The sequence below is a fragment of the Peromyscus californicus genome, unplaced genomic scaffold, assembly GCF_007827085.1.
Source record: "Peromyscus californicus insignis strain IS unplaced genomic scaffold, ASM782708v3 Scaffold_9__1_contigs__length_137607984, whole genome shotgun sequence".
Classification (NCBI taxonomy): domain Eukaryota; kingdom Metazoa; phylum Chordata; class Mammalia; order Rodentia; family Cricetidae; genus Peromyscus; species Peromyscus californicus.
In genome coordinates this window covers 55,497,957-55,513,728 of record NW_026294617.1, presented here as the reverse complement: position 1 = coordinate 55,513,728, position 15,772 = coordinate 55,497,957, and the positions used below count along the sequence as shown (strand labels likewise).

Sequence of the window (15,772 nt, the reverse complement as noted above, 5' to 3'; positions counted from 1 at the left end):
ATGTTTTTGAACATGTATCAGGTGTAAGAAATGAAACAATGATTAGTAAGCTGTCATCCTTAATTGCCAATCCCTAGCAGCTCAGGGAGACTGTTCTCTAGGGCAGGCCTAGATTGTACTCTCAGACACACTGTTAGGTAGATACTCATCACAGAATGGAAAATGGAAGTAGAGAGAGATGAAAAAGTGTGCAATGGTACCTTGAGTAGGAGTTGGGGGATCTTTCAACAGTGCCTTGCAAGCTAGCATGGGAATCTAAGAAAAAGACTAGCCAGAAGACACATCAGGAGCACTAGTGAAGCTTGGTATGCATGGTGGATTTATGGGGTCAGATTTAGTTTGGGAGTTCTTATGGGAGCCTAGGTAGGCTACAGAGCTTGAAGCCAGAGTATGGATGCTGTTCACTGATATTTCTGTTTGGTCTCAGAAAATAAAGCACAGACTCAAGATCAAAATATTTTTCATATAGTGATCTCAATCCCTGGGAGCCTGAAATCTTCAGGGAGTATGTGATGCCAAGAGTATTTATCATGTCAGTTCTTTCACAGCTCTGCAGTAGAGCTTTCTAGTGGTACACTATGGATGATGACATCATTGCCCTGGCAGTTAAGGGAATGTGTGCTCTCGTATTTTGTTTTAACAGTTAACACTTTAAATGTGCAATGCGATAAATGTATGCATATATAAATGTAAATATTTCTTTATCATTTATATTTATGTATATATTTTATTGAATATAAATGAAAGCCATTGTGATTCCACAGTGATTTACACAACTGTAAAGAGATCTCAAGATCAAAAGTTTTGAGAACTGGTGAGGTAGAAAGGTGGGGTTGTTATGCTGGGTGCATTACTGACCTCACTTTCCAAAATGTGTGCCTGAGAGGATTCAGGAATAATAACGCAGCACTGTGCCTTTCCAGGATTGTCTTGGTAGTGGCTGATGGCTGATCTCTTCAAAGCAATCCCCTGCCTCTAATTCTGTTTACTAGAAAAGTTCTCCCAGCTCCATAACTCTCTCCATGACTGCCACTGCTTTGAGGAATCTAGTTTTCTTAGTAACTTCCTAGAATTCCTTAGTTTCTTGTTTGAAACATGTGCCAGGTGATGGATGTTAAGAAGTCCAGAATGTAACCCATTGGCCCCTACTCTCTATCTCCTTTTGTGCCATCTTGAAGATTTTTGTTTTGTCTAAATTTGACAATAGCCTTCTCTTTTGTTGTCATTTTAGCATTTTACCCACATTTCAATGTTATTTCCTCCCAGCTGGGCTTCAGAGGGGACCTCACCTTGACCTTGTTTAAAAGTAGCTTGGTACATTTCTGAGAATTTATTTCCATGGCTTTTCCCCCTCCCACCCCTATCTAAGAGAAGGTGCTAAGCCGAACAAACTCTGTTAGAAACAACTGCACACCCTTGTAGTTAGAGTTTTCCTGCCTGGCCCATGGTCAGGACAAATCTCTCTCACCCGCCAGTCCCACAGCCGCTCAGATCCAACCAAGTAAACACAAAGACTTATATTACTTTTAAACTGTATGGCCGTGGCAGGCTTCTTGCTAACTGTTCTTATATCTTAAATTAACCCATTTCTATTCATCTAAAAGTTGCCATGTGGCTCGTGGCTTACCGGTATCTTAACATCTTCTCATGCAGTAGCTGGCAGCTTCTCTCTGCTTCAGCCTTCCACTTCCCAGCATTCTCTTCTCTACTTGTCCCGCCTATACTTCCTGCCTGGCTACTGGCCAATCAGCATTTTATTTATACAGAGCGATATCCACAGCACACTCTCACAGCCAGCCAGAAAGCAAGAGTGACCTGATGAGGAAGACCATGGAAAGATCTTAACTCAGGATGCTGAAGACAGTTCTCACAGTGTTTGCACAGATGTCATAATGGTAGGAAGTTTTAAAAATATGCATTTCTGCATGTGTTATGAAGTAGAATAGGCAAAATTTCTGCTTCATGATTCTGATCCTCATCTTAATAATGCATGGTCACGTGGTTTTACAAAACACGATGTCAATTATCTTTTACCTTTAGTATATTTGTAGTCAAGTTAGATAGGTGTCACTGAATTTTGACATAAATAATATTTATATTTTTATTAGAATAACTAACTTGTATAAGACATCACCTTCAACTACTACATGCTAATTAGAAGAAATTCAAAAAAATGCAGTGAAACTCAACAAGAAGGAGCTGAGGCTTCATCAACAAGTTTTATGATTATTTTGTGCAGAGACTATTTCGCACAAATATGGTTGTGTGACACACTTTTTCAATTCAGTAATATATTGGAATATATTTCCTTACACCTAAACCTAGAACTACTTCCTCATTTCTTTCTCTCTCTTCGTGTGTGTGTGTGTGTGTGTGTGTGTGTGTGTGTGTGTGTGTGTGTGTGTTTCAAGGACAGAGGTTGACACCTGGTGTGTTCTTCCACTACTCTCCATTATCTATCTATCTATCTATCTATCTATCTATCTATCTATCTATCTATCTATCTAACTAATGTGTGTGTGTGTGTGAACGTATATATTGAGGTGGGGTCTCTCAGTGAACCTAGAGTACATTAATTTGACTAGTTTTGATAGCTAGCCTGATCTGGGGGTCCTTAGACCTGGGACTAAAGACAGGTCACCATGCACATCTATCATTTACACAGATGCTGAATTATGGTCCTCATGCTTTCACACTGAGCACTTTTACCTAATAAGTCATCTCCCCATCACCTACCCAATAATATTTTTAGGAGGCAGAGTGGTATCCCTTAGCATCTGATTTTACAGATTCATTTTCTTTAATGATTATTTTGGTTTTATGATGTTTTTGCATATAAATATGTTCATACTCATGATTTTATTGCTTAGGGGAAATTCTTGGAAATTGATTTCTAGGTTAAAGTATGTCCATATTTGATAACTAGATACACAGCCTGCCTCTCAAATTTTAGCATTATCTACCTTCCAAATGCACATGTATTAATCACATCTCTGGTCTCTTCAAGGGATTTATTTGACAATAGCCATCTATCTGGCTTCCTTCAACATCCCCAGCATCCATGTCTGGGTCCCTGTAAATGATCATAGGTCATGGGCTGTGCAAATTTGCAGACTGTGGCTTGTGACTCTATCCAGAGTGGTGCTGTTTTTGAGTCTCACACTTTCACAGGAACTCAATCCCAAGTATTCATTAAATATTGAGCCACAGGCCCTGCCTTCTTTTTTTGCACATCTTTTATTTGGGGGTGGGGTGGGTGGATGAGGATTGAGTTATTTGATAATTTCAGCAGTTTAAGTGTTAATTCTCTCAGTAATTGTAAAATTAGAGGTAAGAGGCAAGGTAGAATTGACAGAAAGCTTTATCTTTGCCTTACAAGACATGCCACATTTTCAGAACTTGTGTTCATGGCAAAATCAGTAATATTCCTTTTTGAACAGAACCAGAAAGAAAAACAAATGACAATATTCTCCTTGTTGCCTTATTGTTACGCTCCAAAGGACACATTTTGTGTTAACACAACTTTTTGTCATTGGTCATTTCAAAACTGTAATTGATTATAAATCAGTCCTGAGACCATATGCTCTAATCACATGATAAAGGCATATGGTCTACCCCAGTCTTATGGGTTGCATTAGTGCGCACATATAAAAAGTACCCTCTCACCTCCCTTTATCTATCTACTTAGTTTTTTTCCTCTGGAAGCAAGTGGCTTTCTGGATTTGATGAGCACCTTTCAGGGTTATTTTATTCATTTTTATAATGTAAGTGTTGCTGCTATTGCAGTATATAAAATATAATTATAAGTTTCTCGAAGCTTGCTTATAAATGCAAAGAGTGGGGTGTCCCTGGTTGTGACTGGAAGGGCACGGTGGACTGTTCCACTTTTTATTAATTCAAGCAGAAGAGCACTTCTTTGGGACAGCCAAAGGATTGCCTGTTTTTTTTTTTTTTTAATTAAATTAAATGTTTGAAAAAGGTTTTTTTACTAGTAACTTCCCACCAACTCCACCCAGGAGGCACAAAGGAGTTCTTCATGGGGTCCCGCACTGATGCTCCTCCAGGGGAGACCCACATGGTCCACCTTTCCTAAGAGGCAGTTAACACCTTGCAATTTTAGGTCCAAATGCAACCCACTTTGCCATGGAATTCTGGTTCTATGAGGGGGGTGATGGCTCCTTTGAGATTCCCAAACTAGACAGGGAAATGCAAGGGCATGAACATATCTCTGGGTCAGGGCCAGGATTCATGTATTATTTTATTATTATATGAGTGAGCACACACATTTATGTATGTATGTATGTATACATGTATGTATGTATGTATTTATATTATGTATGTGTGTATTACTGTATATATTATGTTATTTTAATTTATATATATATATATATATATTATTTAATAATTATAAGGGTTACCTGTGGTAGCAAACATCTTTAAATCCAGTACTTGGGAGGCAGAGGCAGTCAGATCTCTGTGAATTCAAGGCCAGCCTGGTCTACAGAACTAGTTTCAGGACAACCAGGAATGTTACACAGAGGAACCCTGTCTCAAAAAACAAAACAACAACAAAACAAACAAACAAATGTTTAAGAACATACATTACCTTAAGTGCTTTTGTCGTAAACGGTGATGTGGAGCTGTTTGGGGTGTTCTGAAACCCTGTGTACTGTCCACAGGCAGACTCAAGAGTGGATCTTTCCCCCATCACACTGTGTAAACTGTGTGTGTCTCCTTGCTACTCTTTGGAGGGTTTTTGCATTGCTATCTCTGTTGCCTGAAATTCTTTTCTCCCAGTTATCTGGATAACTCATTCCTTCATGTCAGTTAGGTCTTGCCTCAGTTTTGAGTCCATCCAAAGTGCTCCCTTTGCTTCAGTCTCAGTACATTTCTGTGCAATTCTCATGATTACTCAGCATTATTTTAATGCATTTTCTTTACTTCCTTTTTCTTTTTTCTCCCCATTTCTTCATTTACTTTCTATGTCTTCACATTTTCCTCTTTCCTTTCTCACAAAAGGTAATACAGAGCCTTCCATTAACATAAGTAAGTCTTCTATATGCACATTATGGGTGATCAATAAATCCAAGAAATCAATATGAAAGAATAGCTACAAATTAACATAGGAAGAGGCAACATTTGATGAACAAAATTTATAGATGGAGAATGGTTGTCTAAAAATATTTGAATCCAGTGTATATGTTAGTTCACAGTATGTTAGCATTCTGCTCATCTCTCTGCTTACTGAGATCACTCCTAGTGATTTAATGGAAAATGAGAATAAAGGAAGAAACCTGCTTCATCTTATGGGGCCATAAATAGCACTGACTAAAGAAATAAAATTATAAGCAGCAATTAAATAAAATGTCTCCATCCCCTGGTAGTCAATGGCATCTGCTGCTATCACTTTTGATTCCTGCTGTTACTTAGACCCCTACTTGGGATGCATATGAAGGATGACTCACTTTGCCTGCTATTTGTGGAATTGCAAGAAGACAATTAGGTGACATGGATATAGCTTCTGATTTCTTGAAATTGTCTGATTAGCTGTGACAGCCTTAGATGAGAGAGGCAGAAAGATCCCATATATTCCTAGACACTTAATAGCTCAGGTACATAAAATGGATTGTGTTCTTGTCAGAGCAGGCCTGCATGTGAGGCCCATTTGCTCTGGAATGTGGGGCCACTTCTGTTCTGCAGATGGAGGGCAAGTTAACACGGGTTGAGGCTTACTCTGATAAAAGATAACCAGACTTGAACTGCGTACTTAAAGAAATTTGCTGTAGTCAAAATGAAGCACACCAGTGTGTTGCCAGTATTTATTCTGGGCTTTATTACTGACAAAAATAAGAAGCTAAAAATAAAGCCCCCAGTGTCCTGAAGTTAAATTACTTTCCTAATCTGCCAATCTACATTAAGTGTATTCTTCTCTTATTAAACATGAAATCTTTTCATGTGCATTGTTTTTCTAATTCTCCAATGTTGCCCTAGAAGTATAGACTCCAGTTAAAGCAGGTTGTGTACTTGTGACATGGTAGATTTCAATGCACTGCTTTCTTGCCTTCAGCATAGGAAGGCAGATTGCCATACAATGGAATCAGACTGGCTCTCTGCTGTTGTCACAGCTGATTCAGATTTTATACAATAGCCCTAAAGGAGCAGAGAAGAGTGATAAATGCTGATGCCTAGTATGCTGGAGCTCAACCCGATGGCAGGGGAGGGAGGGTACAATGCAGAAGGTGAGCATTGCTTATTCCAGAACAAATGTCTACATGGGTAAAGGAGTAGAGGGGCGAGTTTGTTAACACGGCTTTTACATGTCAACTTCTGCTGTGGGATGATCTATATGTACTCTGATTGGTCAATAAATAAAACACTGATTGGCCAGTGGCCAGGCAGGAAGTATAGGCGGGACTAACAGAGAGGAGAATTGAGAGAACAGGAAGGATGGGAGAGTCACTGCCAGCCAACGCCATGACAAACAGCATGTGAAGATGCTGGTAAGCCACAAGCCACGTGGTAAGGTATAGATTTATAGAAATGGATTAATTTAAGCTATAAGAACAGTTAGCAAGAAACCTGCCACGGCCATACAGTTTTAAGCAATATAAGTCTCTGTGTTTACTTAGTTGGGTCTGAGCGGCTGTGGGACTGGCGGGTGACAGAGATTTGTCCTGACTGTGGGCAAGGCAGGAAAACTCTAGCTACAAACTTCCATGCATATTTCTGCTGGGGAATATTCACCTTTTAGTACTGGACAGCAGAGCATATAATACCTGCTTAATTGGAATAGAAAAATAAAAAAAATCCTTCACAAGCTTTAGTCTTCTTTTAAAAGACCATTTTCACACTTTTTTTTATGCTTTGAGAAAGTTGCATTTATTTAAAGAGTATGGAGTCTAAATTTCATAGAATTTATGTAACATTGTCTTCTGGACATTATGTGGCTACTTCATGACAGAACTTAAAACAGCTGGGTTTGCCTGCCCAAGACCTGCATAAGACTTGGCCTGTCATAATTCACCATGGGTGGGAGAGAAGCTTATGAAACCCTACCTCCTCCCTGGAGTTTTAGTTAATAGTTACTCGGTGATATAGCAACTGATAAGTTACCATCATTATTCAGTTAAAAAAGAATCCCCTTTCCATGCTTATACAGGCAACTCTAATTAAATATTGTGCATATCACACACAGACACACATGCACAACTCTCTCCTACACACACACACACACACACACACACACACACACACACACACACACACAGACAAAGACGTGCAAGAAATGACAGGAGGGAGACTTGCTTGAAGAAGGAGTATGTTAGGTGTGGAAAGGAGCTAAGAGAGAATAAGAGAGTAAAAGAGTGACTCTGATCAAAACACTTGAAAGAATTAAACAAATAATAATTATGTAAGATTACAGTAACAGCCATGACATATTTGAAATTTCAATGTACATTGAAATCTAGTTTCTAAAATTGTAATCATTCATTGTTGTGGTAGCAGAAAGTTATATACTATTTTTTCTTAAATTGATTTGAATTTGAAAGAAGAATGGGCCACGATAATAGGCCAGACAAATGAACCTCAGAAGAGTGACATGGCTAACTTTTATGGCTTATTTGTAGCAATACCATATGCTACAGTTAGTGATGTACAAATCTTAGCTTCTTTAAGCCTTTTTAACAAGGTTTGGGCTAGTTGTTGTAATTATCTCTGCACAACAGATGGGTAAAGTGATGCTTACAGAGGTTAATTAATATACTTGACCCTCATGCCCAACTTCAGACAATTAACTGGTGAAACAGTCAGACTTCAGCACATTTGCTGGAGAATCTGGGTGTTCAAATAAAATCAAGTGGAAACAGTCATCTACTTGGGATGATAATGTATCAGGTCACAGTATTTCAAAGATATAGGCCATTCAGCTTTGAAGTTTCCCCCTAGCTTAATAATAATCTGTTATGTCATTGAAGGAATCATTTAATCACAATTGTAGCTTCAGAGAAGAGAACAAAGCTTAACAGAGATCCAATCCAGATTCTGTTCTGTTTCTCCGAGATATCAACTTTACCCACAGTTTGTCACTTCTTTCAACCCCTCCTCTCTTTCCACCTTTAGAATGACTCGGTTAGCTAAGAAGCTCTTAATTCACGATTCTAGTCAGCTCTGTGTGGTCTTCTTGCGGCCCTGCTTTGTTCTCTGCTCTTCTCTTAGAGACGTCCTTACCAACAACAGCCCTTGTAGCAGTCTTCTCCTTTTCAAAAACAACGACGTTTCTCTCATTTTTTTTAAACTCATGAACTTTTTTCTTCAATAATTTCATACATGTATATGACTAATACACTCCAGCTACTCTTGCCCCCACCCACTTTTGCCTATATTACACTCCTGTTATACATTCTTCTGCCTATGTGTTCCTTTATTACAGTCACGTCATTTTTGGTTTGTTTTGTGACTCAGTCATAAGCAGAATTGTCTGTGTTACCACAGGTTTGGAACTTTCCACTGGATCACACAGTTGGGGACACACTGAAGACAATGACTCCCTCTTTTTCAGAATTTGTCAGTTGCCAGGAGTTTATCAAGGAGAGATTGTGCCCCATGCAACCTCTTCCTTAATCCACAATGGACTATTGATAGCCCCATTCTTGCGAACATCCTGTCCAGGCAATCACAGCTGCTGCGAGATCATTATTTCAATAACTGTGTCCTAGTTGTACGTTGACTCACCACAAGCTAGAGTCATCTGAGAGGAGGAAACTGACATGCCTCCATAAGATCATGCTATGGGTGAGCCTGTGTGGCATCTTCTTAATTAGTAATTGATGTAAGAGGCTGTGGCGGTTTTAATAAGAATCGCCCCCATAGGCTCATATGTTTGAATGCTCATCCCCAGTTAGTGGAATTGTTTGGGGACTAATTGGCTGTGCTACTTTGTTGGTGGATGTTGTCACTGGGGGAGGGGTGGTCTTTGAGCCCACATTTAAGTGTTTATTTTTTTTATAAGAGTTGCTTTGGGCATGGCATCTCTTCACAGCAATAGAACCACAACTGAGACAGCAGCCCAGCCCATTATGGGCAGTGCCACCCTTTGGCCGAAGGTCCTGAGGGCTGTAAGAAAGCAGGCTGAGGAAGCCATGCGGAAAAAGTCAGTGAGCAGCAATCCAGCCTCTGCTCCTGCCTCCAGTTCCTGCCCTGGCCTCTCTCTGTGATGTTCTTGTAAGCTGAAACGTGAAATGAACCCTATCTTCCCCAATTTACTTTTGGTCATAGTGTTTTCCGCAGCAATGGAAACCCTAACTGAGACATCTGCTTTCTTTGTCCCTTCACATACTGTGCACTTGGCCTTCATTGAATTTCTTAATGCTTTTCAATAAGAGGTACTCTTCTGTTTTAAGCAAAATTTAAATTTCATGGGGTTCTATAATCGAGTAAAGGTAGACCACACTGTGCCACTCTCACCTTGAGTGACAAAACTAGTTACAAAACGTAGGAAACAAGAATTAACCGCCAAACTTCATTGGTAAAATCCTGGTCCCAATAATGTTTTTCAAGTTTGCAAGTGATCACTAGGATAATAAGTTCAATGGGCTGCCATGTCCAGTTTTTTTTTCTTCTTTCTTTTTATCTTTTTGTGCTGAGACTGGAACTCAGTTCCTCATGCTTGTGTGGCAAGCTCTTGCGAGCCATCATCTTGATGCTACTTGAAAATTTTAATACATAGAGCTAGAGTTTTTGAAAGTAGGGATTAATCACTCAAGTCCTCCTGTCACAGGCTGGATGTACAGCAAGTGCCTATAGAATGTATGCATGTGTTAATGATCACTACCAGTGTTAGCCTTCTTAACATACATTAGGTTCCCTCAACACATACGATATGAAATATAAATTTTCTCAATAAGTTTACATTTATAGAATAACAATGTGTAAATAGTAGAGAAATACTTTAATTTTTCAAAATCAAGATATTATCCTAGATAAATTACTGTCTACATATTCATGTGCTTATCAGTTTTCTTTCATTAACTAGATCTCTCCAGTCTCACTGGTAGAGTGGTTTGAACAAAACCTGTCTTACAGGTGTTGTATACCTAGAGTGGAAAGAAGTGGTTGTCTTGCCTCTGTCAAATCCATGTTTTCTCATTCTTATCTCATGGAGTCTTGCTCCTCCCGGTGCTTGTTCTGTTGCTTTCCTCTTGAAGTATATATGTGGATTTATATTTAACATACACTCTTTGTTTTTAGTGATACATGAATAATTATAACACACACACACACACACACACACACACACACACACACACACACACACCCTACTCTGAGTGAAGAGAAAGGAAAGGACTGATGGCATAAAAAAGTAACAGTTCCAGTAACTTGTTGAACCTAACTACTTCCCACGGTATCTTGAAGTGTTGAAGTGCTTCTCTTTTTTTTTTTTTATTGCTACATGGAAGTAGACTACAAATAAAAAGTTCCATTTTGTTTAGTAAATAGTGTCACAGTACCAGAACTATGAGATTTGTCTTTCTTAAATAAATATGAAAGATTTATGTTTATTGGCAGTGAGGTATTAAGTCAAGATGGCCTCTAGACAGTCAGCTGAATGGTGGGTAAAGGCAGCAGATTACTGTCTTCTGTGATAAAGAAGATCATGACTTCATTACTTCAGCTCTGGCCTACAAATTGAAATGTTATCAGCTTAACAAACAGAAGAAAAACAGTAGAAAAAATGTCTTTAACCACTGGGGGATCTCAGCAGCGAAATTGCACAGGCAAGATATTTTTATTGAAATGAAAGTGGTTGATCCTGAAACTATATTTAATTCCTCCACTATGTTATTTTCTCCTAGGTAATCAGCTCTGATGTGGGGTCTACTGTTTCCTTCTGGATGATAGAAACTGGGCAGAAAATCAAACAGTTTTCTGGTTGCCATGGCAATGCGGAGATCAGCACCATGGCCCTGGATGCAAATGAGTGGAGGCTTTTGACTGGCAGCACAGATGGGACTGTAAAGGTATGGCCAAAACGAGGCTTCTTCTACCCAGATATGAGGCGGTTAGAAGGATGTGTGGAGAGGCACAGCTAAAACTTTGCTTGCTTTTGCCTTTGTGGCCTCAGAAGAAGAAAGACAAGGCGAGATAAGAGCTAAATAAATCAGCCAATAATGAAGCTGTCAGAATGATGGATAAATGATTTTTTTCTGAATAAATTATTTGTAAAAAGACACAGCTAGGCATACTTATTTCAGAAAGCCTTTTCTAGTGCATGATCACTTTTTGAAAATAAGAGGCCTGGGTAATTTTCATATGCTTCAGCTAACCTCTCTAGTTTTCTTTCTTCTAAATTTATGAAATGAGGAATAGGACAACATAATAAAGTTTTTAAATGGCAGTAATACACTTTTTTTTGCACAAAGTGAATACTTGAAAATAAACATATTTAATGACTTGTATTTTTGTTATATGAAAGTACTGAGGTGGTGAGATGGGATAATAAAACTATAATCATAATCATATTTCTTTTTCATCCTAAACTAACGGTACCTTATTTCTTTCAGTTTTCTTATTTTATAACTACCATCTATTTCTTCTGTGAGAAGGAGATAGTTTAATTTGCATCATGAGCAAATTTTCATGTAAAACCAGATATATCTACTAGAAATTATGCCTATCAGAGACACTTCTAGCCTTGTGTCATGAAGAGAGCCATGTAAAGAACCATGGCAGCCTTTGATTGGAGATGGCTTGTGACTCTGTGAGGAAACAGAAAGTTGTTTCTTGAATAAACCACATGATTCTCAAAGCTGTCATAACGGGGAGAGAAAGATGCTAGACTACCTCCCATGGTGAATGGACCATTGGCATAGGGTGCATAATGCATCCTGTTAAAGTGCAGGGAAGTCACAAAAAGCTACCTGGATACATAGGAACACTATCCTACAGCTAGTGGCAAAAGTTCAGAGAAAGCCCGGGCTGATGACTGTCAGCACGAAAAGGGAGCCTGGATGGGTTCAGCATGGAAATCTCTGTATATCAGCAGAACATGGTTATGCAAAGCTACATCAATGAGATGTGGACTGGAGACTGGTGTAGGGAAGATCACTGTCCACAGGGTACAATGTCTGAAAGTCGTTGGTCACAGCAGTCCCAACAGGTGAACTGAAATAAAAGAGCGACAACTGAGACTGGAATGTTAGGCAGGTGAAAGGAATCAGCCATATTACCCAATACTAAAGTGTGAAACTGAGGCAGAAATAAAGCAAAGGATAAAGACCCATTTACCCCTCATGTTGAAGGAACTGGTTATAGAGTCTAGGGTACGGCAGACCTTGTAGATACTGAAAAAATGATCCATGATAAACACTTCCTGGAATGCAGGATGGCTAGATCTTTTCACTATTTCTTCATGGGAATTATTTCAGTTGAGCGGATTAAGAGTCTTTTCTAGCAATACAACCTGAATGTGAAGCCCAGGTGACCCTGGATTCTCTGAAGAAACCTGCACATTTTAGAGGTGACAATTAATTAAGTTGTGTAGTGGCTGAAGAGATGGCTCAACAGTTGAGAATCATTTTTGCTCTTTCAGCAGACATGTGTTTAATTCCCAGTACCCACTTTGTATAGCTGCCTAGAACTCTAGCTCCAGGGCATCCTCTTCTGGCCTCCATGGGTATCTGCGCACGTGCACATACACACTCAGAGACACACATACATATAAACTCATACTAAAATAAACCTTAAAATCTATTTAGTAGCCAATTACTGAATTTTAAGGTGTATTTATTCTTATCACAGTCACACAGCATAATCTGAAGTCTGGCAACCTCTGTATTAGACATGTAAATTAAAGGTTGAGCTTCTTTGGTCATATTTTGTGAGGAAATAAAAATGAATGACAATTTGCAACCCCATTTATGATTTCAAGTCAGAAGCTGTATGATCAAAGAATTAATGTTATGTTCCACTTATCATGGTTTTGAAAGATCTGAAAACTAATTAATCTTTGAAGTAATGTCTGCACAGAATATGTTTTCTTTTCTCCTTATGATACCAGTATTTCTGGTTTTTAGTCCATTTTTCTAGCCTAGAAGAGCTATTTGTTGCTAGATGATAGACCACTGTACATGCTGGTCTGCTGTTTTATAGTTCTGTCTAGGATATTAGTTTATATGAATATTCTATATAAATAATGATGTTTATTAAATTATACAAAATGTTTACTTCAAACCAGACACTGTTACAAGCCACACACACACACACACACACACACACACACACACACACACACACACACACACAGTAGTACAAGGTCAAATACATATTTTACAATTGAGGATGCTAACGCTCCAAGAATTAAAGTGCCTTAGTCAAAGGTGTCATAGCTGTTAGAGTTTTGGGACTATTCTAGAAATAACAGACAATTCATCTCTTTTTGTGTACATGGAGGGTGTTACAAGGACTGTGCATATTATAAACATGTGCTTTAACTACTGAACAATGCCAGCTGCATGATCCATCTCCTGGTGGTTATATCATGTAATACAACTTAAGTCTTCCTGATAGTAGGAATCTGTTTGATTCAAAATTTTAGGGTTTATAAACAATGTTGTAGTATAGCCTGAAAATAAGACATTTCACAGGAATAGTGTATCTGTGAGAGAAGTTTTCAGATGTTGAACTTTGAAGTCAAAGAGTGTATTGATTTTAATTTTGATACACAGTGCCAACTTGACCTCTGCATAATATTTGTCAAAAATGTTTCATCTTAGGGCTTCCTTCTAATTGCTGGTGACATACTGATTCCCTCTCTAAAAGTGTATCTTTTGGCCCTGTCAGTACCACAGTGCCTGAATAGAGAGTAGAACCACTGTTAGATACTCTTTAAGAATGGGCCTGGCAACCTCTGTCCCCAGGCAACTCAATCAGAAAAAGACAGGAGACCTAGCACATGAGAAGCATGCTTTAGGCCCTGAATTAGATGTTTAATCCTTCAGCCATCTTTGAGGAGTATGGTTCCTAGATCACACATAATGGAAGACAAATAGGCAAGATTTCAACAGATTCTAAAATATTCAATAGAACAGTACACTGGTGCTCACTAAAAAATTTACAGACATTTTTCTTCCACAGAAGCAATCATGTGGTGGATTTTCTAGCAGGTATTAATTGGGAGTCCTTAACACATTCAGTTCCTAAACCATTTACACAGCAATTAGGTTAGAGTTTAGAGACTGAGGACTCAGCCTTAGTTGACTGCTCCATAATTAGAATGATGGGTGTAAGGACAGATTGTAACCTATGCCTCTAATCCATGTGTTTTAAATCCAGATTCCTATGAACCCCTCATTGTGTCACACTTACTTGCAAGAGCATCTCACAGAACTAAAAAAAAAAAAACCCACTTCATTATATTTATTTAAAACTATCCCAGGTGATGCAGATAAATAGCCAGTTGGAAAAGTCTGAAGAAAGGCATGTGGGCAGGTTCATGGGGCTTCTGTGTCTTCCTTTTGCCAGGAAAGCTTACACTTCCCAAGTCTATCCACTGTTCACTGCTTCAGAAACTCTGTAATCCTGTTTCTTTATTTATTTGTATTATAAATGCTTCATTGCTTGGGCATGATTAATTGCAACTCTGCTCATTGGTGAACAACTAAAATTTTAGTTTCTCTCCCACAGATGCCCTCATTCTCAACTCTCCAAAGCCTTGATTTATCTTGTAATCAGTCCCTACTTTAAATCTACAAAGAAGTTTCCATTAATACATCATTCTTGTTCATTCCAGATATTTAAAGGACTTCGGTATCACAGCAGTAATAGATACACCTAAATTTGAATTCTGAGAAAATTAATTATAACATAACCTACCAGAACTATATTTAGTACCAAGTAGATTTGCCCTATAGCTTTAGGGTTTAGTTCAGCTCTTCTCAACTTGTGGTTCAAGACTCCTTTGGGGGTCAAATGACCCTTTCACAGGGTCACCTAAGACCGTAGGAAAGCACAGATATTTACATTACAGTTCATAACAGTAGCAAAATTAGTTATGAAGTAGCAATGAAAAATGATTTCACGGTTGGGGGTCACCACAACACTAGGAACTGTATTAAAGGTTCACGGCATTAGGGTGGTTGAGAACCACTGGTTTAGTTCATCATGGTGGGGGAGGCATGGCAGCAGGAACACAGAGAGCTGGTCCTGTCACATCTCCAATCAGGAAACAAAGAGAGAATGATGCTGCAATAGCTTTTGTTTCTGTAATCCAGTCTAACATCATGGTCCATGGGATAGTATCACCACAGTAAGTTTAGGCCTTTCCACCTCAGTTAAAACTTTGGAAAAACCTTAACAGACATGCCCAGAAGTTTGTCTCTTAGGTGACTCTAAATTCCATCAGCTTAACAAATTATTCATCACAAGTCTATTCCTCATCAACTTAATACTCAAACGTAGCAATTTTTTTTTTTGTGTGTGTGTGTAGTGCTGGGGATTAAACATAGGATGCTGTTCATGCTAAATAAGTGCTCTATTCAGCTTCTTCCCAGCATCAAAAATCATTCTACCATAGCCCTCAGTGGCTCATGAACATCTCATAATGTAAAATGCATTCAGTTTATTTATAAGAGTTTCCAAAATCTTAGCAGTTCTAGCATTATTCAAAAGCCCAAACTTCAAAGTCTTTTAAGAAGTTGATGAGCAACTCAATTTTTAGTTGCAACTCAAGGTAATTCTGAGCCCTGCACACACACACACACACACACACACACAC

The 15,772-nt window shown here is 38.7% G+C and overlaps 1 protein-coding gene across 5 annotated transcripts in view; it reads left to right on the top strand.

Moving 5' to 3' along the window:
• Wdr49 (WD repeat domain 49) overlaps positions 1 to 15,772 on the top strand; it is a 164,724-nt gene that overhangs the window by 84,902 nt on the left and 64,050 nt on the right. For all 5 annotated transcript variants that reach the window (XM_052731666.1, XM_052731669.1, XM_052731665.1 and 2 more), the window contains one exon: positions 10,854 to 11,018. In XM_052731666.1, coding sequence (XP_052587626.1) covers positions 10,854 to 11,018 — 165 coding nt within the window. The remainder of the gene's footprint in view (positions 1 to 10,853; positions 11,019 to 15,772) is intronic.